We start from the raw sequence: 27,808 nt of genomic DNA, 5'->3' as shown, positions 1-27,808 counted from the left end.
TCTGGCCTTGAAAATTTATTAAAAATCAAAGAATACAAAACTTCACATAAAAATATGTATTTTAGCTTCCCACATCGTTATACACACAAAAAAGAATCTGAACATGATATTTTAATCAGCTATCCACAGCGGCGTAGAACATAACCAGAGTGGTAGCCAGTGCAATTTATTGGTTCACCATGACTGAAATGGAACATGATATCTGCTTCTCTTAAGCCTATCCTGCTTTTAAATGGACACTGTTTAGGACACTGAGGTTTCCATAATGTAGGTTCTTAATCAATATTGCTAGCATGTAAGAGTGAGTATAGGTTGATAATCAGCCCTTGAATACCGGTTTATTCAAGTTTAGATCCCTTATTGTACCAGCATTTATTAAAAACCTTTCACAGGGTTAAAAAAATAGTCAAAGCAAAGATACAGTTCCACTTATCAAGCAGGGCTGAGATTTTGCAAATTCAAAATCCGATTGCTATTTACTTATTAATTGTAAAATCATCATTTACCTGGAATAACAGCTATTATCATTCAGGGCCAGGGTCCAAAGAGCTCTGTGCACTTCTGCTCAGGTATGAGAAGAGGGCCACACAACCTTCTGGTTTCAGTCCCTTTCACTGCATTGAATGCTGGTTTGGGGTCAAAAACATTCAGGATAATATTCGGAGCGGGGCTTAAGAGGCTACACTGGGAGGAGGCAGAAAAGCTCTGGAGTATGTGGGGATCCTGGCCCCAGAGTTCAAGAATTACTCCCAGAGAAATTAGTATCTTGTAGCATATGAGGAGCACTGATAGCTTATCTCCAGGTGCAGGCTGCCCAGTTGTCACCATGTGCATTTTCAAAGCCTCTGCCTTATTTATGTTTGCCCTAGACTTGCAAACTTTACACATCTTTCCCAACAGACACTGGTACACTAAGTCATACACTTTATGCCCGTCTTTCTGAGTAGCTTACAATCCATACTAATATATTAATAATAGGTAAAGAATTAGAAGTTTTATTTGTGGTTAACTCTGGATCAAGATGAACTGCAGACAAAATGTGTGCTACTCTACTTTGGAATGTTGCACTCTCTTCTCTTACTACCCAAAGGCCTTGCATTAGTTTTGACAGATTTCTTTTGTGTCATAACAGTTTCCAAGGCATACTTGCAGATATTGAAGCTTACTATTAGAAGAATCATTCTGTGTCAAACATTCAAATATCCATTTTAGGAATATTCACTTCTTATATCATGAAGTTGTCACAGCAGCAGGTTTCTTTCTAAGTTCTCTCTCCAAGCAGAACTACTAACACAGTGCTTTGAAGATTCAAGAACTCTCATTTAAAAAAAAAGGAAAAGGAGAACATGAAAATGCAGCCAGTGACATTGAGAACATGGTGCTTTTTAAAAACCCAGGGCTAGGCAGGATGTGTATTTTCTTGCTTTAAAAAAAAAAGGTAACAGAGGTTGCCATGGTGATACACACTTGCATAGTACCTGTATGCATCTTTAAATCAACTGCCTGCCACATGGATTGTGTGTGCAGCACCGGACTGTGCTCTTTTACAAGACAACAGACTGATACTTAAAAAAGCATAGAGAAGCCAGAAGGTACATTTCAGGTAGTTGCTCTTAACAGAACTAATGCACGCTGCTAATCAGATTCCTTAATGGAATCAATATACATTCCTTTCTCCACATTCCTTAAGTTGGATACTTTATTCAGCAACAATGCTTGGACCCAACCAGAGGGTAAATAAAACTGATGAAAAGCATTTGTAGTTTGCAATTTAGAAGTCAAAGTTATCCAACTTTACCCTAAAAGATTGGATTTTTATGCTGATCTTTGTCTAGTTGTAAAGAATAAACTGAAGGTTCAAATTCTCCTGCATGATCTCCACTGAAATGCATGTGAGCTGTACAAGAGCATGGACTGTGCCCTAACCCATTAGCTAGAGTTAAATTAGTGTTACATGCCAGACTAGTGAGCTAAATGGAAGGGTAAAAATGCCTTGTAGCTCAATACTTTCTATAAAGATTCAAGCCAGATCAGCAGTTCTATTGCAAATTAAGAAGCCTCCAATATTATCAATGTGATGAGTTGAATACTTAGCTCAGATAACTCACCAAAATCATGAACCCAACTTAGAAAATGCAACCTGGGAAAGGATCTGTAAAAGCAAAAAACAGAACAAAAATACACCTACCCTCCCATCCCTTAAATATAACTTACATGAAAATATGATTAAAACATTCTGAGTTATTGCACAAAAGTTATGTTTGATATGAGTAAGGCAACAAAAAAAGTTTAAACAAGAAATGGGAAGGCAGTGAGCAAAGTCACAAAGATTTGCTACAACAGAAAGTAAAGTCCAAACCATCCATTACTTTTATGACAAAAACAAAACAATCCATAATAAACAAATGCAGTTACAGCAAAGTGCCACAGCATTTATGGTCCTCACAATATTCCTGCCAGAGCTGCTTCGGCACTGTAGTAATCATGGATAGGCAGAAGACAAACTTCCACATTTAATAAGGCTTCACAGATAAGCACAATTATTTCTTTAAAGATGGACTCCACCACCACACAAAGAAACATGCAAAGGTTGGATGCAGATATTTGGCAACATCCACAAACTGATGCGCTCGGTGCTGGTCTCAAGTCCCCCCAGACTAGTGTCACACACTGCATTAGTCTAAAGTGGACACCCTGAAGTCGGCCATTATCTGCTAAGGCTAATAGGGAAACTGTCTCTATACTTCTTTCTTCTCCAGATATTACGGTTATGTTGGTGGTGCCCTCTGTTGCCAACTGGCTGCCTCATGGCTCCATTACTGGCACAATTGTATCCATTGCCTGGATTATGAGTATGAGCTCCTTTCACGGTAAACTTCATTCCATTGTGCTGCTGGAAATATAGGAAATGTTTAAAATTATTGCATTAAATAACAAATTTACCACATCCTTTCATCACGTTTGCCTCCTAGCAATTCCTGAAGGACAGAATCATATAGTGGTTTCCCAATATATGTATTTACAAGTGTGAAAAAGACACTCTGCATTCAGACACTGAGATACAAACAAAATGCTTCAAGAAAAGCCAATTCAGAAGAATTTTCTAATTTAGGGTACAATCCTGTGCATGTTGAGAAAGAAGAAAATCCTACCACTCCCAGCATGTGCCAGCCAGCCATGCTGGCTGGGGCATGCTGGGAGTTGTGGGACGTTTTTCTGTCTAAATACGCATAGGATTGTGCCCTAAGTGTAGTAACTTAATCTACATTGCTGGGTGGGAAGGATTCCAGGAGAGAGCGAAGCAGGCGAGGAAGACATGAAGGCTTGCTCCAGCTGGACTTCCCACACACAGGTCCATCTACTATCAACTGTGCTGTTGGAAGGATTCCAGGACAGAGGGAGGCATGCAAGGATAACACTAAGTGCCTGCTCCTGTTCCAGCTGGACCCTCCACTCCCCTCACAGGACCATTTACCATCAAATGCTCTATGGGAAGGATCCTAATTACTTTTTATATGTTAATATTGCTTGTTGTGATGTTACTGGTGAGGTGCCTGGGAAGAACATAAATAATTGTAATAAATAAAATAATAACCTAGGTAGCCTACTGCTCCTTCATGACCACTATCCAATTAATGGACAACTTCCATCACATAGCACATACCTGATTATTAGTTGCCATAATCAATGTTCTTGCAGGTACAGACTGAGTTTTATCACTCGGTATAGGCAACGCTGGTGGTAAACCAGCTGTAAGCTGAGATGGTGCTTGCAGATTGAAGTGGTACACATTAGGAGTTGTGCAAGGCGGAGTATCTGAATCCTTGTGACACAGAAAAGGGGGGAATGGAAGGTTTGATGGTATGTTTTTTTTTTAAAGAAAAACAAACGTTGACTACTCATTTAAACAGAGCCACACACAACAAGTACTGACACAATAAGTATCAGAAGTTCAGAAATATCATATCAGAAAGCTGCCTCTTAATCTTCTGTCAAGATCTTAAGATCAGAAGTCTTCTCAAAAAAAGTTGTGTGTCATTCCCAACAACCTGCCTGTGCTACCATTTGGGATCAAAAAAGTTTGTTTAATAAAGGCAAACATGCCTTGGGAAAGGTCCAGATATAATCCAGCAATTGTAGGCTATGATCTGTTTTTCCTCCAGGACATGACATCATACATGTCTCTGCAAAATATAGATTTCTCCTGTACATTTTGGGATGTAAGAAGCAATTTCTAGGTATTTTAAAAGATTACTCTTTGAATGGCACAAGCCTAGGTGAGGGTGTGGGAGGCACTTATTTGCTGCTTGAAGCAGGATGATACTGCACTGAACTCTTGTCACAGAAATCACATCTCTGGAGCAGGAGAGTCAAAGCAAGTTGTGAAAAACAGCTGTGTTCAGTTTGTGTACCTTGCAGTCCCATACCATGAAAATAAATCAGTCTAACACTGCATGCAGACATGCATCTCCTAATGCTACCCAGTCATTGCTCTTCTGCTATAAGCTACAAGAAGAACTGCAATTGACTTTAAGGCATAGAGCAATTTTTTTTTGGTGTGTACAACCTGCTATGTTCCATCCATACTGGGGGCAGGAAGGCACACATCTATCTGTCTGACTAAAATTATTTCTAGGCCACCTTTAAGGGTAGAACCCTCTATAATTCACCTAAGCCATTTTTTCTTTGTTTTGCAATTTCTCTTTTTAAAATATTAATAATTTCATTTGTGTTAAAGCGTTTATTTAACTGCAATTGTGTGATTACTTTCAGGACTTGTCAGAATGTTTTTAAAAGTTAAAGCATTTTAGGACTAAAAATAAACATGATCTAAAGTGGCAGACAATTGGCAAGGCAGCAAGGTATTTTTTTAATTAGCGCTATAATGCTTTTTCATTTAAGTGCTACTGTGTGGATTTCTGAAAAAATTGCTGAAAAATTAATTAGTGTTAATTAAAGTATCTAAAAATCAATTTCCTTATGATTTACTTATGATGGTACATAGGTATTTTAAGTTATTAGAGATATGGTATTTTAAATTATAAAATTTTGAAGCCAATGTAAACAGAAAAAAGTTTCAATTGAATTTTGTTTCAGTTATGTGAAAGTTACAGAAATGCTATTGTGATTTGTAATCTTTATATTGATACTGAATTACACTAAGCCAACAGATACATGAGAAAAAAGCAGCTTGGAAGGAAATAAAATTGGACTTACAATATCACTCCCAGAAAGAGATGACACAGAAGAGGCAGATGAGCCTGACGACAACTGTTGTGTACCAGTAAATGACAAAGCTAAAGGTTGGTTGTATAGCAGTTCAGCATCTCCGTTCTGGATGACACTGCATGGAGATACTGGTTCTCTCTCTTTCATTTGAATATCTGTTAGCATATAGATCTATCAGTTAATTTTGTATGAAAATCCATCATTTCTCACATTAAAATCCCCCACCACAGTTCCTCAGTTTTAGGCAAGCAATGTTACATCATTATATATTTTACTGCAAGACTCAGTTCAGCAATGACTCACAGGCTCAATTCAGACATCACATCAAACTATAGTTAAGCATGATTAACTATGGTTTGGTGAGATGACTGAACTGACAAACCATGGTTTGTGATGGGTTGACAAACCAAAATCAGAAACCATGGTTTATGCTACCTGTGGACTGCCATGATGTCTGAATCAATGAACCACAATTATGACCATTCCTATGCATCTGGATACTAGATTATCTCAAGACATGAATTCTGAGTAGATGAAAGTAGACAAGCAACCCTAACCTAAGGTTGGTACTAGGGATGTACGGATTGTGTAAAATCTCTTCTGTCTGCATTTCATGGGTTGTCAGGAGCCTTTTGTTCCAACATCAATGGAATTATATTTTTTTTAGTTTCTGAATTTGTGCAAATTTGCATGTACAAAACTGTACAAACCCACGCCCCCCCCATGCACCTTTTCACACTTTAGTCTATGGGGGAAATGGGCATTTTCAGATGGGTGTTTTAAATTTTTGCATATTTTTCTATGACAAAATTTGCGCAAAATTCCTGAAGGTTACAAAAACGGTCTGCAAGTCCATGGAATCCACCTAACAGGGGGAAAGCTGGTCCACTGCTGAATCCACAGGTCAGAGTCATAAAAATCCAAACTCATTTGGTTCTGTTATGGATTTCTCTGACATCCCTAGTTGGCACTATGTCTGAGTTGAGCAATTGTATAAGAAAAATTAGAATTAATTTAAAGCTATGATAAATATTTGAAGTGAAGTTTTAAAATCAACTCCTTTACTCACCAAGACCAGATGACAAGTTTGTTTTGTTTCCCCATTTCTTCTTAATCCAGGCTCTATAATCAATCACTTCCTGTGTCACTTTAATTATTCTTCCTAAAGTACTGGAAGAAATGTTGACACTTAAGAATTCGAGGCACAACACTGAAGTAAAACATTTTTTTTAGCCTGAGTTACACTCATTTATGGATAGAAGACTGCAATCAAGAGGCCTTTTTAGATAAGCAGAAGGGCTTGCACACATTCAGTGGTGGTTTCCACTGACAACCAATTGCATCTTTCCACAGTGATACTTACAAGCTCCAAAGGGATTTTAAAATGCAATTTGTAATGCAGAATAGAAAAGCTGCTTCACAAAAAAGGGGTGGGGTGAGAGAAAGGTTAGTTCCACAGGGAACATCAAGCTAGTTATTATGAATATTAATTATGCAGTTTATCTGCCAAAAATGGCACTCAAGGTGACTAATAATAATAAAATACAGATTTAAACAAAATCTTAATTAAAATATAACATAAAAACAAAATACATTAAAAACACAATGAAAAACACAGGAATAAAAGAAACAGACAGTACCCAACCAGTTAAAACCCCTTCACAGCAGTAGATCAGCTTACACCAAAGGCCTCCCTGACTAAAAATGCTTTTGGCCTGGGATATAACTAAGGTATGTGTCATCATGGCCAGATCAGACATCTCCAGGAAAGGGTCCAGTTGGCATGTTATCCAGATGTGCAAATGCATTCCTGGCCACCACTGGAACCTAGGCATCCAGCTTCAAGGTTGAATCTAGGATTGCGCACAAACTGCAAACATCTGCCTTCAAAGCAATTAGCTCATCTAGCACTGGTTGAATCCCTATTCCCTGATCTGCCTTTTGACTAACGAGAAGTACCTTTGTTGAAAGCTTCAACTTATTCACCCTCATCCAGTCCATTAGATAGAATTTAGATTTAGAACAAAAACAGTTTACGTGGATTTAGATGGAAAGGAGAGATAGAATTGGGCGTCATCAGCATACTAGTGGCACTAATCTCCAATATTCCGGACAACCCCTCTCAGCAGTTTCATGTATATGTTAAATAGCGTGGTGGACAAGATGGAACCTGAGTGACATCACAGGCAATGGACACAGTGGTCCCCCAACGCTGCAGTTTGAAGGACTGGAGCCACCGTAAAGCAGTGCCTCCAAGTCCCATCCCTGATAGACATCACAGAAGGATATCATGGCTGATGGTACTGAAAGCTGCTAAGACGTCCAGCAGGGGCATCACACCCTGTCCAGTTTCCAGTGTAAATCATCCACCAAGGCAACCAAAGCTGCCTGTCCCATAACCAGGTCTGAAGCCAGACTGGAATGAATCTAGATAATCTCATCCAGAAACTGTGAGATGCCACCACACACTCTAGCATCTTGCCCGAGAATGGAATATTGGAGGCTGGCCAGAAATTATCCAATACAGTGGGGTTCAGGGAGGTTTGTAAAGCAAAATTAAGGAAGCAATTAAGAGGATCAATTGTGCAAAAATTGGCTTTGGCCATTGGGTGGTACAGAAATGTAATAAATAACAATAAAAATAGTTGGATTTAAAGAGGTTGCCTATGCAACAGATTCACTGATAAACTGCTTACCTTTCTGAATCTCTATTGGGATATGATCTTGCAAGTGGCGATACCGCATGGCTTAGAACAATGTAGGCATAGTCAAAAACTTGCTTTACTTGCATGGCACCATAACAACTTCTTCCAACATCGTTGCCTGTTAACAATTAAATTTAAAATTTAAATAAAGTTCATGTTCATCCATCTATCACTTTGGTAGCTGACGATTAACACACAGTTCATATTGCCTTGGCCCCTACATTTAACCCTTAAAACATGCAGCAGCTGCTTGGGGAGGTGTTTACTCCTCACACATAAGCCATGTCTTGCATGGGTATTGATTGGTAGTTGGCCTTCATAATCTGTGTTCCAGCCCCTCCTTTTTCCATTTATCGCTTGCTTTTATATCTAATGAGCAGTATCAGCTATATTGCTTCTGTTCTGTTTTACGTTACTAGACTTGAAAGCTCAATGTTACTAAGCAGTAGTCTCTATGGAAGCTTATTGCAGGTCAAACCTGTACATCATTTATAGGACTCATGCCACATTCGTGGCTTATTCCCATTTACACAGCAGAGGATTACTGCGTGGCAAAGAAATGATCTTCAAGCCTTGAGGACGCAGTCCCCTACTGTGACAAGAGGGTGCTTGCCACCCTTTAATAGTGCTTTTTTGTCCTGTTTCCCACTGATATAATCAATTCCTGTTGTGCCTAGGTCATGCTACAACTCAGTGAAGCTGGTCAAGGAACAGTCAAACCCCTACTGAAAAGTCATGATTCAGACAGAAAGCAGTATTAGTCTATGCATGGGACCTACTAGTCTGCAGCTTACTAGACAGATTGGCAAAAGCAGCTGGCTCCAAGGGGCTGATGCTATGACTCATCCTCAATTGGCCTTGAAGTGCACTCTACCCTGAGCATGGCACCTCCTGTGAGAGAACCATCAAAGCCTTCTCACCGCAAGAAGCCACCTCCCCAAGCATGGTATCTAACCCCCTGAGATCCAAAGCTTTCACAACCTGCTCTATAAAAGCCATATTCACCTGAATTAATCAGCACAGGCTGTCGCTGGAAAGCAAGGATTTTTTCTCCATATGCAGTTCTATTTCAGTATTCCTTTGTGCAAAACTGTATTTAGGTCTGAAGCTCTTTTCTATATAACAACAGCTGCACATTCTGCTGCTCTCCAGGTTAGAATTATCAATCTTGTGAAGAGTGCAGATAATAAATTGGTCCTGAACTAAAATCACTACATGGCTCCCTGCCTAATGTATCTGAGATCCTGTTTCCCAATTAACCCCTTCCTTAACCTTGTGGGAAGTTCCCAACATCTCATATGCAGTGTTTGGGTCTCAAGGTCAACAAACAAGACCTATCATTTTGTACCAGATAAGTCAAATACACAGCAGGTTGAAGACGGCAGAAAATTAATTAACTCAGCCCTCACATGGAAAACCCTTGTGGCCAAGTACACAGAAAATATGGGAATTCTGATCCCAGAAATAGTTGGCATCATATTTTGTATATTTCTGGGGATATTAAGCAGTACAGTTTAAAACATGTAAATTCACAGCATCCAACCACTTAGACGTTACATGGTGCCCACAGTAAAGCAAACACTAGGACTACCCTTTGAAAGGCTTCTTCAAATATTTTTGAGCTCTGTGCTAAATACGTATTCTTAATGGAAAAATATAGAACAGCTTGTGTCATCTCACCAGGCAGAAGAGGATCTTCAATACATAACATGGATGGTCGATATCCATTTGTCATGGCTTTCATAATTTCTTCTTTGGCAATATAGGCACCTCCATTTTTTATTCTAATACCAGTTTTCAAATAATTAAAATTTCTTCCATAGAGTTCAAAAAATTCTATTAGAAGCATTCCAAGGTTTTCATCCAGCCTCCTGGCATCGATTCTTGGGTGCAGCTACAAAAACAAATCAGAAACAGGATTTTATTTTGTTTGGGGGGAAATCATTTATATTTCTATCAACTTTATAGTAAAAAAAAGAAGAAAGAAATGGGTTACAACTACCACCAACCAAAATAATCTTATTTTTCTTAATAGCTTCTTCTCACATTATAAAAATGACAGTATAACAGAGCGTAGCATGCTCTAATATAACTTTTCTAGGAAACTGCATGTCCCTCTACATGAATTTGACTAAGGCTCCACTTCCCAGTTTCTAAAGGAAGTAGAGCTTTCTGTGCCTGGAAAAGAAAAGATGGAACAGGCAGATATTATACTGTGTCTGTTATAAATTTATCAGAGTTAAAACCAAAAGGATACAGCAATACCACTGTAATATCAAGGCAGGGTGTAAGAATACAGGGTACAGTTTACATAGGTTTGTTTTGGCAGCATTTTACAACAAATATTTTCAAAGTTATTTTGGAGGTATAAGCGAAAGCTGAGACTTTTGGAGGTATAAGTGAAAGATGAGCTTTTCAAGAGACACTCTCCAAAGAATGGTATGCCAGAAGTAATCATCAAGATAATTACAGGCAGTCCAGTTTACTGAATTACATCAGTTCATTCATAGGGAACATGTCATGCAAAATACAAACAGCTCAGTCACTGCCATGTGAAAATTTAGAAATTTAGTATCAGGTAGCATAGACAAAACATTACTGAACTACATAACCTCTACCCTTTACATCCACACAAGGTTGCCAGGGAGGCTGATAAAGGGTGGGCTCTTCAGCCCACCCTGCTCACTGATTCTATTACCTTGGCCCTATTTCCACATGATATTCTGTTGCTTTACAGAACAGTACTCTTGCGAGACTAGATACTATGGGAGTACTGTAGCTAATATAAAACACTTGAAGTGAAATAATCATGCTGATGTAGATCAACAGGAACAATTTATTTCCAATTAGGGTTTGTAAAGAATGCTCCTAAACTTTGACAAGAATGGCAAAGGACATACCTGTAAGAAGCTAATTGCCATTAAAATTAGGCTGTAGGAGCTAATTCCACCAGTAAAAACTTCATTCAAATCCCTTTGAAGGAGGAACTGTTTTAATACTAAAATCAAGTAAGGCAGCAACGAATATTTCTGCAAATGAAAAAGAGTTAGTTTTCTATATGACAAATTCTAGAGGATTAAGATTTATGATGCTTAAGATTTATTATGAAGTATAAAGTAATTCATACCAAATCAAAACATAAAAGGAGTGAAAAGCCAGTACACCTTGGCTATACAATACCTAATAGGAAGTTTGTTGTATGAATGAGTGAACGTTTCTTCCTTATCCTTACATTTATTACCTAAGCATGTAAAGGTGCTTTACACATTAAATATCATGATCTGTTGTTAACACCAAAAAATGCAAACATTCAGAGTTACCAGAAATGTCACAACCATTAAGGTATATGAATTAACAGACATGAAAGGCTGCATAAACAAATTATCAATTTTTACTAAGCATTCCTAATCTAAAAGGAATATAAAGATTTATGTTTCTAATCACTGTTTCATCTTAATCATAGAGAGACAGAAAGTCAGGCCAGATCATGAGAACCAAGCTCACTATGAAGTGTTTCATGTGATATTCTCTGAACAGAATCACTAAATGACAAAAAACATGCAACTGTGTACAAGTTTATTCAATCTAGATTCCTGGACCTAATGGGTAGTCTGACAGCAGGGACTTTGTTTCAAGTTGAGTGCCAACATTAAATGAGGTTTTATAATAAGTGACATCTCTACCCAATAATCCAAACGTATGGAAATATAGAAAGGATAAACAGATGTGCCACAGACAAATAGTTAAGCAGGGATATATGTGATTTGAGTAAGTATCTGTACTGAGTGGGGGAAAGCGACTGTTTCTACTAAGTAAGTTAACTCATATCTCCATTCACTAGATGCAGTAACATTTGTGAAATAGTAATTTACAGCTTTTGTTTTGATTGGTCAGGATGGTCAAGACAGACAAATTATGTCCCTCATATTGTATGTGCCTGGACACTGAAGTGGACCTGAGGAGGCTATACAGGTAGGGGTACATGTGTAGATGCACTCCTTTGTCCTCAGGTGCACTACAGTGGTATCATTCCATTTGTGAATACCCTGGGAGTAGAAAAGAGACCAGGGAGGGCACTGTACTGATACTGCCTATCTCTCCCTGCCCTGCCCCCCGCCACCTCCCCTCAGGAAGACTGGGAGGTTGGAAAGTGAAGATATGCATCAATGGGGTCAATTGCACTCAACAAATCTGCTGGGAAATAGGCATTTCCTATTTCCTCAGTTCAAATTTCTCTGTTTTGTGGAATGGAGCGTCTCAGAAATTTGAGGTCCAGAATCACTCTCCAATCAGTTTTATTTTGGCACCATGAAAACAACAGAAAAAATAATGAAGGCTCTGTATTCTGTATCTGGGGTTCTGATTCTGTCAGGTCCCAGTCAAATTAGATTCTTTTGATTAACTAGATGAAACAGAGTCACTTGTGCAGGAAGACGACAGTTTAGTGATAGAAAATGGATGCAGAATATATATATGTAAAGAAAGCTCACATTTCCCCTCAGCCAATGCACAGCTGAACTGTCTTGTCTGGGCCCCCCAAAGACAGACAAGAAATCATTCCTAGGACCAGCAAAGTTCTCTAAGCTGACAGCATGTATTGCCCCTTCGAGCAAGATCAAACTGGCTGCGTTGTTCTCAAGCTTACATAGCCCTCTTTCTAAGTTCAGGAGCTGACAGGCTAGCACACAGAAACACACACTCTTCTCAGAAGTGGGGGGGCTAGGCTTGCTTCTCACGGGAAATGCAACCGATCTCTGCTCAAGCAGAGTGAGGTCAAAACAGCTTCAAGGTGAAAGCCATAGATTGCAGACCTGCATGAAAGTTTCTCAATTAACTATTAAGCTGCTGGTTTAGCAAAATTACACAGGTCTATTACTCGCATGTAGGAACTCTGTGAAGTCCACTTTTTTGTTCACTAACTAACTCACTACAGGCTCTTTTGCACAACTATACAGGTTCTATGGTTCCTATACCTCTCCGTTGTTAATGGCAATCAAGGCTCAGTATTTGTCCACATTCCAGAACATGTGAAAGGGGAAGACACTGTCCTGAGGAAGGGAGCTCAGTTTGAGGAAGTAGCTGCAATGAACTGTTTCCAGCAGCCACCAATCCACGGTCAAAGAATCTCAGGTGTCCTGGAACACCTGAATCCATCTTGTCCCTAGGGGGGCCATGGTGGCATCACGCTAAGTAAGGTTTTCCTGATGATCTGTCTTCCCACATGATTTTTGAGGACAGGGTTTAGCAGTGTAGCAAGGGCCAGACCATGAGCTTTTAGAGGATCAATTGTTGTCAGAGTCAGAGGTTGTGCCTGTGGGGGTGCCAAATATGAGAGGTTTATTTTGAAGATTAGACAGTTCCTTCTTAGGTGTGGCAGAGAGAGCAAGAGAGCTTTTTCTCTTTCATCTCTACCAGCACCAGGATTAGCAATTTGATAAAGAGCTTAGAAAAGTCAGCCTAGGTTTGTAGGTTTATGTCCAGGTGCTTGAGCCACAAGCTCCTGCAGACAAGCCAAGAGGCAATGGTCTTGGCAGAGAAGAGCAGGCAACTCATAGAGTCTGTTATGAACTCTGCCACTCTTTTCAAAGTGTTGAGATGTTCCCTAAGGTACTCCCCTGGAGGAACTTTAGAGAGAGGTACCCATACTTATAATGTAGAAGCTCTCACCAGGATGGTGATAAGCAAAGAAGTCTTATCAGTTCTGCACAACACAATGCTGCTTCATTATTTCTAGAAATTCCCTACCCTCTTTTAGTGCCACAGATTTGGGGACAAGAGCAGCCCATCAGTCAACAGCCAAGGGGACTTTTGCGTCTATGACATGTGACAAAAAGATGCAGAATGCTTGGCTAGGTTATTATACATTTGGGCCTGGCTGGACTGTTCCATTTTTGAAGGATGTTATTAAAGAATGCTGGGAATGATGTGATCAGATGTTGGGGGAGATCTCAGTAGATCCCTGTGGATTTTCTCCTAGGACCATGAGGTTATTTCCAATTCATCAAAATCTGCTTCTCAGTGCTCAAAACTGCATTTAATACATAGCTATGTTCTATAATTTTCTGCCAGCTGCATTCTACTATTGCTGGTCTAAAAGCAATGGGAAGATCAGGATATAACACATGGTGTTTTGTTGTTGTTGACTGTACCTTCATGTAGTCTTTGATAAGTCGAGCTGCCTTCACACCAGTTTCTACATTAAAACTAATGTCAACTTTCACTTCTGTTTCCTGGTCAGTAAGCTTTATTATTGGTACCTGCAAAAGTAGTCAAACTAGTAATTCAACCAACAACAAGAAGTAGCCAGACATTTTTTAGTCAATCAATCAATTCATCAAATCATCTAAAATATCCAAACATGACTTATAAAGGCAATTTAACATTGCATTAGTGCATAGATGTACAGCGAATAAGATTAACTCCACATTGATCTTGATCAGTATTCCAAATAACTACTCAAGTGTAACTGCCCATTCCTTGCTCTGCCTACTGTATATGCACATTTGCTCCTTCCTCCCTTTCCCATACCAGTGTTGCTGCTGCCAACATCTCTGGCTAGCCCAAGTGCCTGTTTTGACCATGAAGAGCCTTCTTGTGTGTGCAGCCTTCATAACATGGTGCTGCATTTGTCTTAGCGCAGTGCAACAGCAGTTACACATGCAACCTTCATTGCCATTCTTCTGACCTGAAAAGGCTACAGGTACTTTAAAGCTACAAAAAGCACAGTACTATCCCTTATACAGATTGTCACCGAGGTGCTTACCCAGGACAGGTGATCAGGTCACTGTCAAATTTAATGACTGGTTTTGAAACTTGACATTTCAATTTTATTTTTTTTAGTAAAAAAATAAGGTTACAGCTGTGACCATGGGTGTTTTCACCCAGCTTAGACTGGTGTGCACCTGTTCCTTACTTAAATTATGATTACCACAACATGCTCTACATGGCCTTTAGAAAGTGTCAGGGCATTTCAGCTAGTTCAAAATGCAGTAGCAAGAGATGGTTTTGTGAAGCATGAGATTCAATTGCTATTCCATTTGCACTGGCTTCTGGTTTATTTCTGAGACCAATTAAAATGGCTGGTTATTGTTGTTAACTCTATAAACAGCTTGGAGCCTGGTTATTTGAAAGAGTGTTTCCTCCTGCATGGTCCTGCCTGTTCACTCAAATCTTTGGGCAGGCTGAACTCTTGTGTCTCACCACTATCAGAGATATAATTGGCAGTGACATGGGGGAGTGCCTTCTCTGCCCAGGTTGTGGAACTCTTTGCCCTGGGAGATCAGATTGGTCCCTTCCTTCACGCCCTATAGATGCCAGACCAAAATGTTTTCACCCTAGCAGGCTTGGTTTGCTCCCCAATCTTACAGCTGAATATTATGCTTCTGATGACCTGCTGTGTTTGTTTTGTTATTTTTAGCTCATAATAGGTTTAGTCTTAAATTACTGGCAGTATCCTATGCTGCCCGTGCACCAGTCACTAGTCAATGGGGAACTAGCTGTTTTTTAAAGCAACTGGAAATGAGTGGAAATGCTCATTTCCAGAATGGAGTAGGTCAGTGGAGCTCGCAGAAGGGAGCTCCGCTGACCTATCCCAATCCGGAAACAAGTGTTTCTGCTCGTTTCTGCGGTTGCTTTAGGAAGTGCTAACTACCAGTTGTGCTAGTGAGGGGTCCCACTGGCACAATGGAATGAACGGGAGTGCAATGGTAATATTGGATACTGCCCTATGTTGTTAGCAGCTACGTTTATCATCCCACTGTGAGTTACAGAGGTGGCAGGTGCATAATAATTTACTTTATTGGCATAATTTATTTTGTTTCTGCCATGGATTGTGGGAAGAGAGAGAAAGAACTTCTGAGGATTCATCACACTCTGACAATGGTAAGATAATCTTCCGCTATCTTTTTGGTCACTCTTTCTGATATAAATGCAGAAACAGAGTTGAAGCACCTGCTGGAAGTAGCAAATACAGCCATGTTTCTTAAAAGTAAGACTTGAGATTTGGTATTTTGGACATGGAAACCATCACCGGGGATCTGGTACTGGTATAGATCTACTCACAACAATGGCACCCATTTCCAAGTGCATTTAAGATTAGGGTGTCAAACACCATATCTTCATTTACAGCAATGCTCTAGTCTAAAAATAGCAGGTGTATCTGTTTACTGAGAGTTCAAGTGACTCGTTGAACCTTTGAACTCTTGAAGCTAGTGAAACCAGAGATTTAAACCAAGAGAGAAATGTGTCATTTTAGCTCTTTAACATGGGAAAGATTTAGCTCTTGCTTGGTAAGAAAGCAAGAACCCCCAAAGGTACAATTAAAACAAAGGCAGTCTACAAACTACATGCATTAGACAGCAGACTTCTATAAAGCAAGTCCTCATCAGAGGCTATGAATCACAAGTTAAAGGCAGCCTAACATGTGCCAAGAGAAATCTTCAAATGTCAGTGCCAGCAAATCTGGGCACAGCAGATACACACCACCATTTGTCAATGATGTTGTCAGGACTCAGGGACTTAAAAAAACCAAATCCAAAGGGAAACCAACTACAAAGTTGATAGTACAACAAGGACACACCCATGGTCCTTGAGTTGGTATCAAGAAAATCTAGATTACATAAACTGATGATTATGACAAACTTTAGCTTCTGAGAAATCAGTTTGAGTGTTAACAAAAATGGAAGTTCCCAGGCATTTTTATTATGAGAGATTTATATTCCAAATGGCTTGGAGCATAATGGGGTAAGCTAATTTGGAGTTGATGTTAACAGATAAAATAAGAAGGAATTAACTGAGAACATGAAAACTGCAGGCAACCAGGGAGAATGTATTCATGAACAGTGAAAGTTCTTAACCAGGAGTAAACTGCTACTTTGAGAATGAGTAATTAGTCCAATGGTAGAGATAACTAAAGGGAAGTTTCCAGACAGCTTTTTAAGGGAAATATGAAAGATGTATGAAAGAGAAGAGTTACAAGAGAGAGGTATAGAAGTAAATGGCTGTTTGGAGGTGCTGCGAATTAAGAAAGATGTCAATAAGAACTGAACAGTGCATGTGAAGCAGCATGGCTGCTGGAGAACTTTAGGAGGTTTCAGAAGTTTATTGGGTAGGTGGATAGATTTTTCTACTTGATGCAGTGTTCAAATAAAAGATGTGAGCTAACTGAAACAAGCTGAACTCCACATCTGATATTTCTCACACATCAAGAGTAGCAAAATGGATGTATCCTACATGTTATCATAACTTTAATTCCGATCACTGGTTAAATGCACAGTGTTTAAGTGTTCCCCAGTCATGTCTAGGTACAAAAGAAAAACTGGAGAACAATATTTAATACCTGATAATTATTGGGAGGGGGTGGTGGTACATACCAGTATGTGAGACAATACATTTATTCCATAAATAAGATTAGGGCTTATATGTTACTGTTACAGTCAAGTCAGATACCTGGTTCCTCAGGAACCTCAGTACTGAGATTCAACAGAGAACAAAAACAGCTTCATTTAAAACACTGTTTACACTAAATATAATTTCCCTTCCATAGCTTTTACTTTAAACCAAATATAACTTGTTTCAGTTACTTACTGTAGCTTTATCAAGTACTTTAATTGAATATGGCTCAGCCACATTGTGTTTCCTTAGTGCTTGTTCCAGCAGCTGTAGAGGGGGGCTCTCCCATTTTCCAAAAACCACTAAATCAATATCACTACAAATAATAAAAACAAACACAAGGTTTATTAGATGCATAGGCATTATGGTCCCCTGAAGATGGAGCAAATCTGCATTTATAGATATATAATAAGATATAAGATATATTCACATTGCTATATGAAAAACACTAAATTATAAAATTCAGTAATGCTAGCATACCTACTGGTATAGTATTCCAATATGTGAAATACTCCAAAACACCTTACTATTTGCAGTATTTGTTCAATATGGAAGATAGCACAATACTTATAGTTAAACGTGAAGAGGGTATCCCACATAATTATCGTTTACCCCTGCCTCAATCCCTCCCCTGCTGTTTGTTGTCTCTCTTGTGTCTCTTTCAAGACTGGAATAGGGATTTGTCCTCTCATTCTTTGTAAAGCACTATGTACATGGATGGCGCTGTAACAACAATATTTATAATGCTGCATTAGTAATATAGGACATGAAAGCCAGAAATGTTAGTCAAGATTTCAGGACTCACCTAGTTGGTAGATAAAGTCCTGTACTAAAACTTCCAAATATCTGAACCTGGTAAAGAGAAACAAAGTCAGTACTGAACTCACTGTTGTGACTGCTAAGGTGGGAAGTCTCAACAAAATCTACATTGCCTTATCTGTAGAAATTTACACAAAGCAACCGCAGAAACCTATTAGTTTAATCAAACTGAATAGTATTACCTTCACTGTAAGGGCTCCTTCCACCCAAGACCACATGGGCCTGGTTCAGAGCTTAAGTTAGCCAATTCTCAAACTACGGTTTGGTAATCAGAAATGATCCACAGGCTCCTCCCTTTCTTCTTGGATATGTTCCCTCTCTTTCCTGGTTTGCTCTAACCACAGTTCACCCAATTCAGCTGTTGTGGCAAACTAGGGGAGGAGGAAGCATGTAGCACACTACTGATCCTCCAAATCAATTCATAAATGTAAATTCTCAAGGAGGAACAATTATATAAGCTTTCTAATATTTAATACCAAGCCTGAAATCTCTCATGCAATTTTTTTGGCAGACTGCTCACTCTACCCAAGATCAAAACCAAACAGATTTCTGAAAAGGAAACAAACAGCAATAGTGGCTTCAGTGTTTCCAAATGGGCTAACCTGAAAGAGAAACTATTACATCTGACCAGTAAAGCATGAAATTATGATTTTGGTGTAAATTGAATTGCTTGTTTTAATACTGCTGAACAACTGGGGAGAGATTAAGCCCTAAACAAGGCAGATAGGTACCCGCGGACAGCTTTTGAAGGGTGAGAAGCTTAATACAACTTCTCTGATTAAACTTCAAGGATAAAGAGGTTAAGGATAAAGCTTATCAAGCGAGACTTATTACAATAATTTATTGGGCTGATGTTCACTTTCTGAATATTTTCATAGGATAAAAACACTATTTTAATAACTGTAGAAAACACTTTAATCCAGACTTGCCTAATCCCCTGCAGTAAGCAAAAATGTCCTTGCTTCCAGTTAACCAAAAACACAGTCCCACTGTTGGGAGAGAAAAAACTACCAGTGTTTCCTGCTATTTCCTTCAGTCAAGAAAACATGGGAGCGCTACCTGTACATTTGCTGCGTGTTGCTTTGCAGTGAGACAGCATGTGCCCAGATTGGGAGGAGACGGTATGATGCTACATTTCCCTAGAAGGTACAAACAGCGCGACACTGACTAACGCATCTCTGCACCGTTCCCCTCACCTCAGCTAAGGGAAGAAGACACGAAGGCAGCCACAAGAACTGCAAGGTGCACTGTTGTCCTTCCAATGTCATAAATATAAATATTTTTATAGGTCTAAGTGATTTAAGACAAAAGGCCTATCAATATGTTTTTATAAATGTTTTCAATTTCATGTAATTGAGGATTTTTTTGTACAGCACTTTAGGTCTCCAGAATGAGAGAGCAGGGTACACATTATTTCAAACAAATAGGGCCAGAAGGCACCAAGGAATGCATGGGAGGTGCCATCTTGGTACACTGCTAAGGCAGAAACCCAGTTCCCTGAATGCCTTCTAGTTTGGGTCAGAAGGCACAAAGGGAGGCACATAGCAGCTCAGTTGTGTGGTCAGAATGAAATTGAAATGGAGAGCCAAACACTAGTTTGGGACTCACTCACATCAGCTGTAGGCCAAAGATCTTTGATGACAGTTTCTATTCTTTTCACTACTTCTTTTCTCATAACTGCTTCTTCAGGGCGAGGGGACATGAAGTCATAAAAGTCAATTATTTCTTCATGAAGCCTATGGAGAAGAAAAAGAAGTTCAGTGCCAAAACAGAGAGAGAGAGAGAGAGAGAGAGAGAGAGAGGGAGAGGATACCAAAAACGTTAATCTAATAGTTGGTCTGGGATTTGAATCTAGCTTTCCAAAGCAAAACACAGTAGCTGTTGGTTTACACTGGTGCTTCATTTCCACACGCACTCTTTGTTATAGGCTCAACAATAGAAAGATCACAAGTAGTTTTAAGTCACAAGCCAAGTTTTCTTCTATAGCCCTTACATAGGATAATGAAGATTCATTTAAGCTGTGAGACTCATACTTAGCTTTAAATAAGTGATACTTTCTCTTGACCTATGTGGGCATAGCTTATCTATTAACTATACTAGAGATGTGAAGGCCCGCACCCCTCCGCCCCACCGGGAACATTGGGAATTTTTTTTGTTCATTGTTTTCTGAAAAATTGAATGACTCTGGATTATGAAATATATTCTTTCAGAATTATGAATAAAATGTTTAAGACAATGGGTTCATATATTGCTACCTAGTCTTTACTCTGCCAAAATGATTTCTAAAAACTATGTAATTGGAAGACTAGTGATGTAAATCTTTTGGGAAATTTTGAAGCTATGGAAGGAATTTTTTTTTTTTAATCTTCTCTGAAAGATTCTCATCATAGTCGTCCCCCAATACCATTCCTTATTAAAATAATTGATCGAATGTATCTTTTACTGATACACATCTAGGGATGCTTGAAATCATCTATGAGCTTACCATGGCTATAAAATCTTTACCCACTACCACCAAAATTAACCCTCTATGTCTAAAAGAAACTCAATAGCCTGTTTCCTATATCATAGGCATGGAATTGACACCACCACTACAGGCAACCTTTCAAAATGAACAAAAGAGCCATTTATTAAGGGGAATTATTTACAAAAGGGAATAAAATAAAACTCTTCCAATAATAGGCTGCGATTGCTTAAAGGTTCTTAAATGAAATATGCTTGGATACCATTCCTAACAGGTAAGATAGTCTTCTCCAGAAAAATGTTTGATGTTGTTGGGTTAACTCTAGGTTGTTTTAACCACTAAACAACACAGCATGTCTGAGTTTGGACATCATGCTAGCAATCTACGAATGGGGCTAGCATAGGTTGTTAACTGAAAGCAGAAGTGATGAGCATACAGGAGGTAGGGTGCTCGGCTGCTTCTGCTAGATTTTGACAATTCGTGGATTAACTAACCCATGACTGCTATTTTGTGTGAAATGGGTCTTCGCTGCAAGACCCAGTTGCTATTTCAGTAATTAGCAGTCCACAATTCTACTCGCCATTGAGGGGGGTTCCATCACCACGTGGCGAGTGTGACAAACTCACCTTAGATTTGGAGAGAAGGGATCATCCCCTCTCCAGCTTCAAGGATGGGAAAAAGGTGTGTGTATGTGTGTGTGGGGGGGCATGTTTTGCTGCTGTACTGTCAAGATGATTGGAGAGGCTTGGAGCATGGCAGAACAAGCCCCTGCCCTCCTCTTTAGCTTCAAGCTTGGGGAGGGGAGATGTCTCGACCTCTTGATCACTCACAGTACAGAACCTACACCTTATAGGAGGGACCAGGCAACCACAAGGTTTTCATTGGCTACTAAAGCCAGCCAAAATTTGTACACCCCTGCCTGCAATCCTTACAACAGCTCTGTAGAAGTAGGTCAGGGTTATTTCTGTATTGAAAACAGGGGGGTGGAAGACTGAGAAAGTGGTACTCCCAAAGCTACCTAGTGAGTTCATAGTGAAAATGCAATTCTAACTAGGGAATTCCTAAACTGTAGCTCAGTCTCTTACTCAGTATCAGTATGTAGGGTAGAAAATTTTCCAGCACAGCAAATTTTTAATTTCTAAAAATTCATTGTTTCATAAAATTCATTAGTAACAGCTAAAGGATACCAATACCCTATTAGGCAACTCAACACTTTCAAAGTTGTAATTCATGTTTTTCACATGATTATTAGTAGGCGGTGTGTGAGAAAGTACTGTTTAAATGATTTGAAAACAATGGGGTAAATAAAACCCCAAATACACAGAATAATCCTAAAAACCTATGCATTCACCTGACTGGCTGTGTGGGTCATATCTAAACCAACACTACAATTCTTATTTCACCTCAAGAAATCTGAAGCCAGGGTTTGCCATGAATCCTGGTTTGGACACAAGACTAAACAAACCAGTGCTAGAGTTTTCCTGGTCTGTTTAGCCCTTCTAGTGGCAGGAGGAACCAAGCAATAGCAGTCAGGCAGTATGCATGAGCACACTGCTTGTTACCAATAAACCAGAATTCTCAGCAATTCTGACTTACCTTTAAGTGCAAACCAGGCCAATATGTTTCCTCTCTCACTGTGGAAAGGACACTATAATACCCAACTGTTGTTCAGGGTCCTAAGCACCACCCACAGCAGGTTCTTTTGAACAAACTTGAATGTTTTCAGCTGAATTAAGCCAAAAAGTGGAATAGAATAACAAATGAACGCACCACTAAATTTGATTCTATTTCTCAAAGTCTCTTACTTCTGGAGAATCAAGCACAATTAGCAAAGAAGCTGAGATGTTTCATGGTATATTGTGGTTCTGAAAGCTATGAAGCAAAGGGGAAGACAGCTTGAACACAGATGGAGGAAGACTCATGTTGAATTTGACAGGTTAGAGCCTACTCTGGGAGAATGATGGTGGCACCACTTTTGCATTGTCTCAGTGTTGCCCTGCAAAGGCTTTTTCAGGTAGTTTCTGGCCTTTTACAGGGTGATCAGAAAAATATCTAATGGAACCCCTGACTGCTTGTTGTGCTGGATTTGTGGTACACTTTGAGGGTAAAGTCACTCAGATCTGCCACGACTTGGACTCCATAGGTGATGCGAATAAGATGTTAGTGGTGTCCAGTGCACTGCCTTGTCCAGTTTATGGGAGGAGTTTCAATTGTTGAGGCTTGATGACATGGACAAAGTGCTTGGATCTGTCCATCTGACCACCTATGCTCTTGACCTTGGCCAATTACAGTCAGTAGATATAGTTTGAGGACCTGGATCCAGGAAGTGATCAACGCTTCATTGAAGGATGGCCAGCTACCAATCTCTTTAAAATGGACAGTGGTTTGCCACTCCTGGTTTCGGGGTGGAGACTGCCTTGGTACCCCTGTGGGATGCCCATTCCCAGGAGAAAGACAGGGGAAATGCATCCCTATTGATTCACCTAGACCCCTCAGCAGCTTTCAATACCATCAACCATGGATTTCCTTCTGGGTAGGCTGTCTGAACTGGGAGCTGAATGAACTGTTTTACAGTGGTTCTGCTCCTGCCTCAACAGCTGGTTCCAGAGGGTGATGCTAGCGGATTAAAGTTCTCTCTCATGGAGACTCTGTTGCGGCACCCTCTGGGTTCTATTTTGTCCCCCATGCTTTTTAACATCTACTTGGAACTGCTAGGAGAGGTTGTCCCAGGAGATGGAGTGAAGTGACATTAATGTGTGGATGACGCTCAACTCTACCTCTCCTTTATGTGGGTGAGGCAGTGACTATCCTCAACCAGTGCTTGGATTTGATAATGGGCTGGATGAGGGCCAATAAACTGAGACTCAACCCAGACAAGATGGAGGTTCCGTTTGGAGGTGGTTCATCTCTTCAGTTAAGTGGAGTTCCACTGCTTTAAATGGGTTTTCACTTCCTGAGAAGGAGCAAATTCACAGTCTGGGGGTGCTCATAGATCCAGCTCTGTCACTTAGCCCCAGTGACACCAAGTGCCTTTTTTCAGCTTCAGCTGATATATCAGCTCTGACTTTACCTGGACAGAAATAGCGTGGCTACAGTTATCCATGCACTGGTAACATTCTGCTTGGATGACTGCAGTGTGTTACACATGGGATTACTTCTGAAGACAGCTTGGAAACTTCAGTTAGTGCAGAAGGGAGCAGCAAAACTGCTTACCTGGACTAGTCATTTTGAATGTATTACTCCAGCGCTGCATCAACTGTTCTGGTTGCCAGTCAGTGTCCTGGCCTGATTCAACTGGTGGTGCTGACCTTGAAGGCCCTAAATAGCTTAAGGCCTGTCTACCTGAAGAGCTCTTTGTCCCAAATGTTCCAGCCTAATTGCTAAAACCATTCTCTGGGTGCTGCTGCCCACAATGGTGTGATGGGTGGCTACCAGGGAAACAGCCTTCTCAGTAGTGGCTCCTCATCTGCAGAATGCCATCTCCAGGGAAATCTGCCTGGTGTCTTCACTGTATACATTTAGATGCCAAATCAAGAACTTCCTCTTCCAACAGTTATTTAATCTTTAATCTGTTGCACTGATTATTAACTTTACTGAAGGCTCTTTAACATGTATAATGTTTTAATATTTTAGTATTTCCTTTGTTGTATTTATTGTTTCAGTTGTTATTTTACACTGTTCTGGGTTTTTTATAATTGTAAATTGCCCCAAAGGCATCTGCCATTTGGACAGCATATACATTTATTAAATAAATTGCCCTTACCCATAGACTCATTGGTAAAATCATCCTTTAGAGAATGTGGTTCAAATGAGATTTGCTTAATCTGAAATATAACTGATTAGTGCAAGTGATTCTACAGATAGTGATAATGAAACTGGAGGTGCCCCAATGACCTCAGCAGAAGAGAGTTAAACTCTGTTGAAGTAATGAGTGGACAACTACAGCATACCCTTGTTCTTTTAGTATCTTAAAATTAGTATGTTAACAGTTTTCAGTGCCTCTCAAATTTAAATAAATAATATAAGAGAAGTACATACTATTATTTTTTAAATGTTTACAATTTGTCTTCTAACAAATATAATTTCCACACAAGGCTTTGCATTTGCTTGAATATAGCACTTAAAATTGCCTTGGGGAGCAAACTTATGCCCCTTAGACAGCATCCAGAGGGGCTAGCTCCAATGTCAGAGACAGCGCTCCAACCTTGGAGGAGGGAATCAGAGCTCCAACGCCCCTCCTCGCTGGTGTGGAAAGAACCGTGCCAGCTGCTCCCTGAGGTCAGGAGCTCAACGTCAGAGAAGGGGGCATTCTGGTGGGCAGGGAGGAGCCAGGATACAAGCTATCCTGTAGCCTCTCCAGCCCCTCCCACACTGGAGGCATTCAAGATGAAGCTGGACAGACATCTGTCAGGGATGCTCTGACTTAGATTTCTGCACTGAGCAGGGGGTTGGACTCAATGGTCTTATAGGCCCCTTCCAACCCTACTGTTCTATGGTTCTATCATCCTTCCCTCCACACCCCCCTCCGAAGCGCCCTAGCTACACAGGCAAAAAAAGTGCAAAATGCATGGCAGGAGGATGGGGAGGCAAAATTGCCTCTGCCACTCCTCCTGCTCTGCATAGGATGACAGTAAGCCTCTGAATTTGGAGACTTACGATCAACACAATAGGATTGTGTCCTAAGTGTGCTTAATTTTTTCCCCCCCAATCATTTTGACTGAAATATTTATGGCTATTGGGCCATAAAATTAACATGAGATACCTTATTAACTGTGTTTTACATATCAGTTAAACATGCTAAATCAAATCACACTCTATTTAGGGCACTGAATTTTTTCTATATCAACATTTTCCAGAAACCACCCCACAGGCCATTATGGTATGTCAGCTCAAAAAGCATTTTAGGCATTACATCTAAAATACACCTGCAAATGGGCTCTTCCTGACTACGGGCTTCATGGAGAGCAAGCACCTTAGTGCCCTGTCACTCACATTTTACTTGGAAGTACAATCACTAATTTTAATGTAGAGGTGCGCCATCTTTTCAACCCCCAGGCCTACATCCAGTGTTGACTGGAATGCCAGGGGCCATACATGTGCGCGCATGTTCACGCGCATGCACTTTCTACCCCCCTCCACACATCATCTCATTGTGCAGGGATGGGGAGGTTTAAAGCTCTCCACTCTACCCAGTGAGACCTTGGGATCACTGAGGGTTGGGGAAGCTTTTGCCTCTCCCAGTCCCCATCATTCATCAGTGATACTATTGTCCCAGCACTGCTAATGGCAGCACTGGAACAGTGTTTCTTTCCCTGGAATACAGGTGATCACCTGGGCTGTGTGAAAAAGTGTGTGGGCCCCTACAAGCTTTATGGGCTGCACTCGGAGTGGCAAAGGGCAGCATGCGGCCTGAGGGATGTGCACCTGTTTTAATGGTATTTAGACCCTATATTTTGTGTGCATAGAAGAGTTTCACAGGTGTTTTGAATGGAAGGTCCTGCATTATGAGGCAGGCCACCTTTGAATACTGCACAAGCAAACTTGAGTAAGAGGGTACCTCCCTCCCAATCTGTTGGCTTTGAAACCAAGTTTTCAGTATGCAAACAAGTTGTGTGGATTTACCATTCACTCACTGGGTACCATTAGACAAGCCACTTCTCATAGGGCCAGACTAGACATGACATGGGAATCTCCTGCAGGTTGTTACAAAGAATTAAATGCAGCTGTGGGAGCAGAGGAGGGGCAAATCAGATCAGGGCCGCATAATTTCCACGATTTAACCCCACAGTTCCTATTCCCCCATACTGCAAAATAGCAGCTTGGAGAACAGCAATTTAGGCTGCAATCCTATGCATGTTTAGGCAGACAAAACTCGCCAGCTGGCTGGGGAATGCTGGGAGTTGTAGGAGTCTTCTCTGTCTAAACATACATAGGATTGCACCCTTAAACACCCTTGTTTAAGCACCCTTAAACAAGGAAAACAATGCTGGAGGTGGGGAGAGGTTTAACCCCCCCCCCAACCCCATGGTCCCAATCCAAATTGGGTCCCCACTGCTTTTCATTTCAAAAGCCTCTTCACTCATCTCCTGACACATCTAATGTGTCCCTCATCTTCAGATCTATCAAAAGAGGCTAGTGCTGATTTTTACCTTACGGGGTTGCAACGCTCCAAAGACAACATGCCCGCAGTGCTTTGCAACCCTCGGATCGCGGTATGAAACATCCCAAATGCTCACCCTTGTATGCCGGGGCTGTACTGCCTGGTCTTCCAAGGCGTGCCCAGGGCGACATTGCCCGGGGGCTGCGCTTGGGAGCATAGGCTGCTGTCGCCAGCCAGGGCGACCCCTTCGCGGCCGCCACCGCCGATGGAGAGCAGGTAGTTCATCCCATACGTGCTGGCCTTGTTCTCTCGTTTCCTGCGGCCCGGGTGGTACTGGTGGTGGTGGTGGTGACGGTGGGGCGAGGCGGAGGCCGCGGCGGGGGGCCGCTGGCTCTGCCCTTCCTCCTCCTCCTCCTCTCCCCCTCGACTCTCCTCAGCCGGGCCCTCCAAGGCTTTACGAGAGGCTGGAGAAGGAGGCGGCAGTGGCGGCCCAGGTCCGGCCCGGACGCAGGAGCCGCCGCCGCTGCCGGGACTGTCAGCGCCAGACTCGGCTGAGGAGGAGGACGACGAGAAGGACGACGACACGGAGAGGGACTTCTGCAGCAGCAGCAGCCGCGGCGTGCGCCGGTCCGCCGTCTGGGCGGGGAGGAGGCGGGCGGAAGGCGGCTTGGAGCCCGGCTGAGGCGGCGGCGGGCCGGCTGAGGCGGCCGCCGCCGAGCGAGGAGGAGGCTGAGGCGGCGGCGGCGTGGCGGCGGCGCTAAAGCGGCAAAGGGAGTAACGGGCCGGGGCTGTGGGCGGGAAGGACGGCGGAGACGATGACGACGAGGGCGGCGAGGACGGGCCGCCGCCGGCTCGGCCCTGCGAGGTCTCCCAGATTTGCATCCAGAGCGCATTGGCGGGGCCTTTCTGCTCGGGCTGGATCCAGGCCACGCGGGGATCCATCCATCCGTCCCTCCCTCGCTCCTTCCTCAGGCCCCTGGCAGCCGGCTCCGACGGCCTGTCAGACACGCGCCAGGAGGAGGAGGAGCGGCGGCGGCGGCGGCATCTGAGGCGGGACGGAGGAAAAGGCCGAAAAAGGAGGCGGCGCCGACGACAAGAATA

General features: G+C 41.4%; 1 protein-coding gene across 2 annotated transcripts; it reads right to left on the bottom strand.

The window, feature by feature from the left end:
* TENT4A (terminal nucleotidyltransferase 4A) lies at positions 1–27,808 on the bottom strand. 2 transcript variants are annotated; one of them, XM_084850677.1, is made up of 12 exons: positions 26,844–27,808; positions 19,756–19,879; positions 18,130–18,176; positions 17,520–17,640; positions 14,084–14,191; positions 10,835–10,963; positions 9,615–9,828; positions 7,926–8,052; positions 6,299–6,399; positions 5,218–5,384; positions 3,665–3,823; positions 1–2,893 (listed from the first exon to the last, which is right to left on the bottom strand). In XM_084850677.1, exons 1-12 carry the CDS (start codon positions 27,647–27,649, stop codon positions 2,708–2,710), a joined length of 2,289 nt encoding a protein of 762 aa, XP_084706803.1. In that variant the 5' UTR covers positions 27,650–27,808; the 3' UTR covers positions 1–2,707. The 2 variants fall into 2 exon arrangements, with proteins under 2 accessions (XP_084706803.1, XP_084706802.1); XM_084850676.1 differs by having other exon boundaries at positions 2–2,890; positions 26,844–27,710.

This window comes from Heloderma suspectum, chromosome 4 (genome assembly GCF_057233095.1).
Source record: "Heloderma suspectum isolate Gila_16-S chromosome 4, 16-S_ref, whole genome shotgun sequence".
NCBI classification, from domain to species: Eukaryota; Metazoa; Chordata; class Lepidosauria; order Squamata; family Helodermatidae; genus Heloderma; species Heloderma suspectum.
This window is presented reverse-complemented; position numbering and strand designations above follow the sequence as displayed.

Excerpts from the sequence above, each read along its gene's own strand:
- TENT4A (XM_084850677.1), bottom strand. The coding sequence starts at position 27,649 with ATGGATCCCCGCGTGGCCTGGATCCAGCCCGAGCAGAAAGGCCCCGCC. Across the intron at positions 17,641-18,129 it reads GGACTTTATCTACCAACTAG|TGATATTGATTTAGTGGTTT; the intron begins GTGAGTCCTGAA and ends TATTATTTGTAG. Across the intron at positions 10,964-14,083 it reads TTATCAAAGACTACATGAAG|AAATATTCGTTGCTGCCTTA; the intron begins GTACAGTCAACA and ends TTTCATTTGCAG.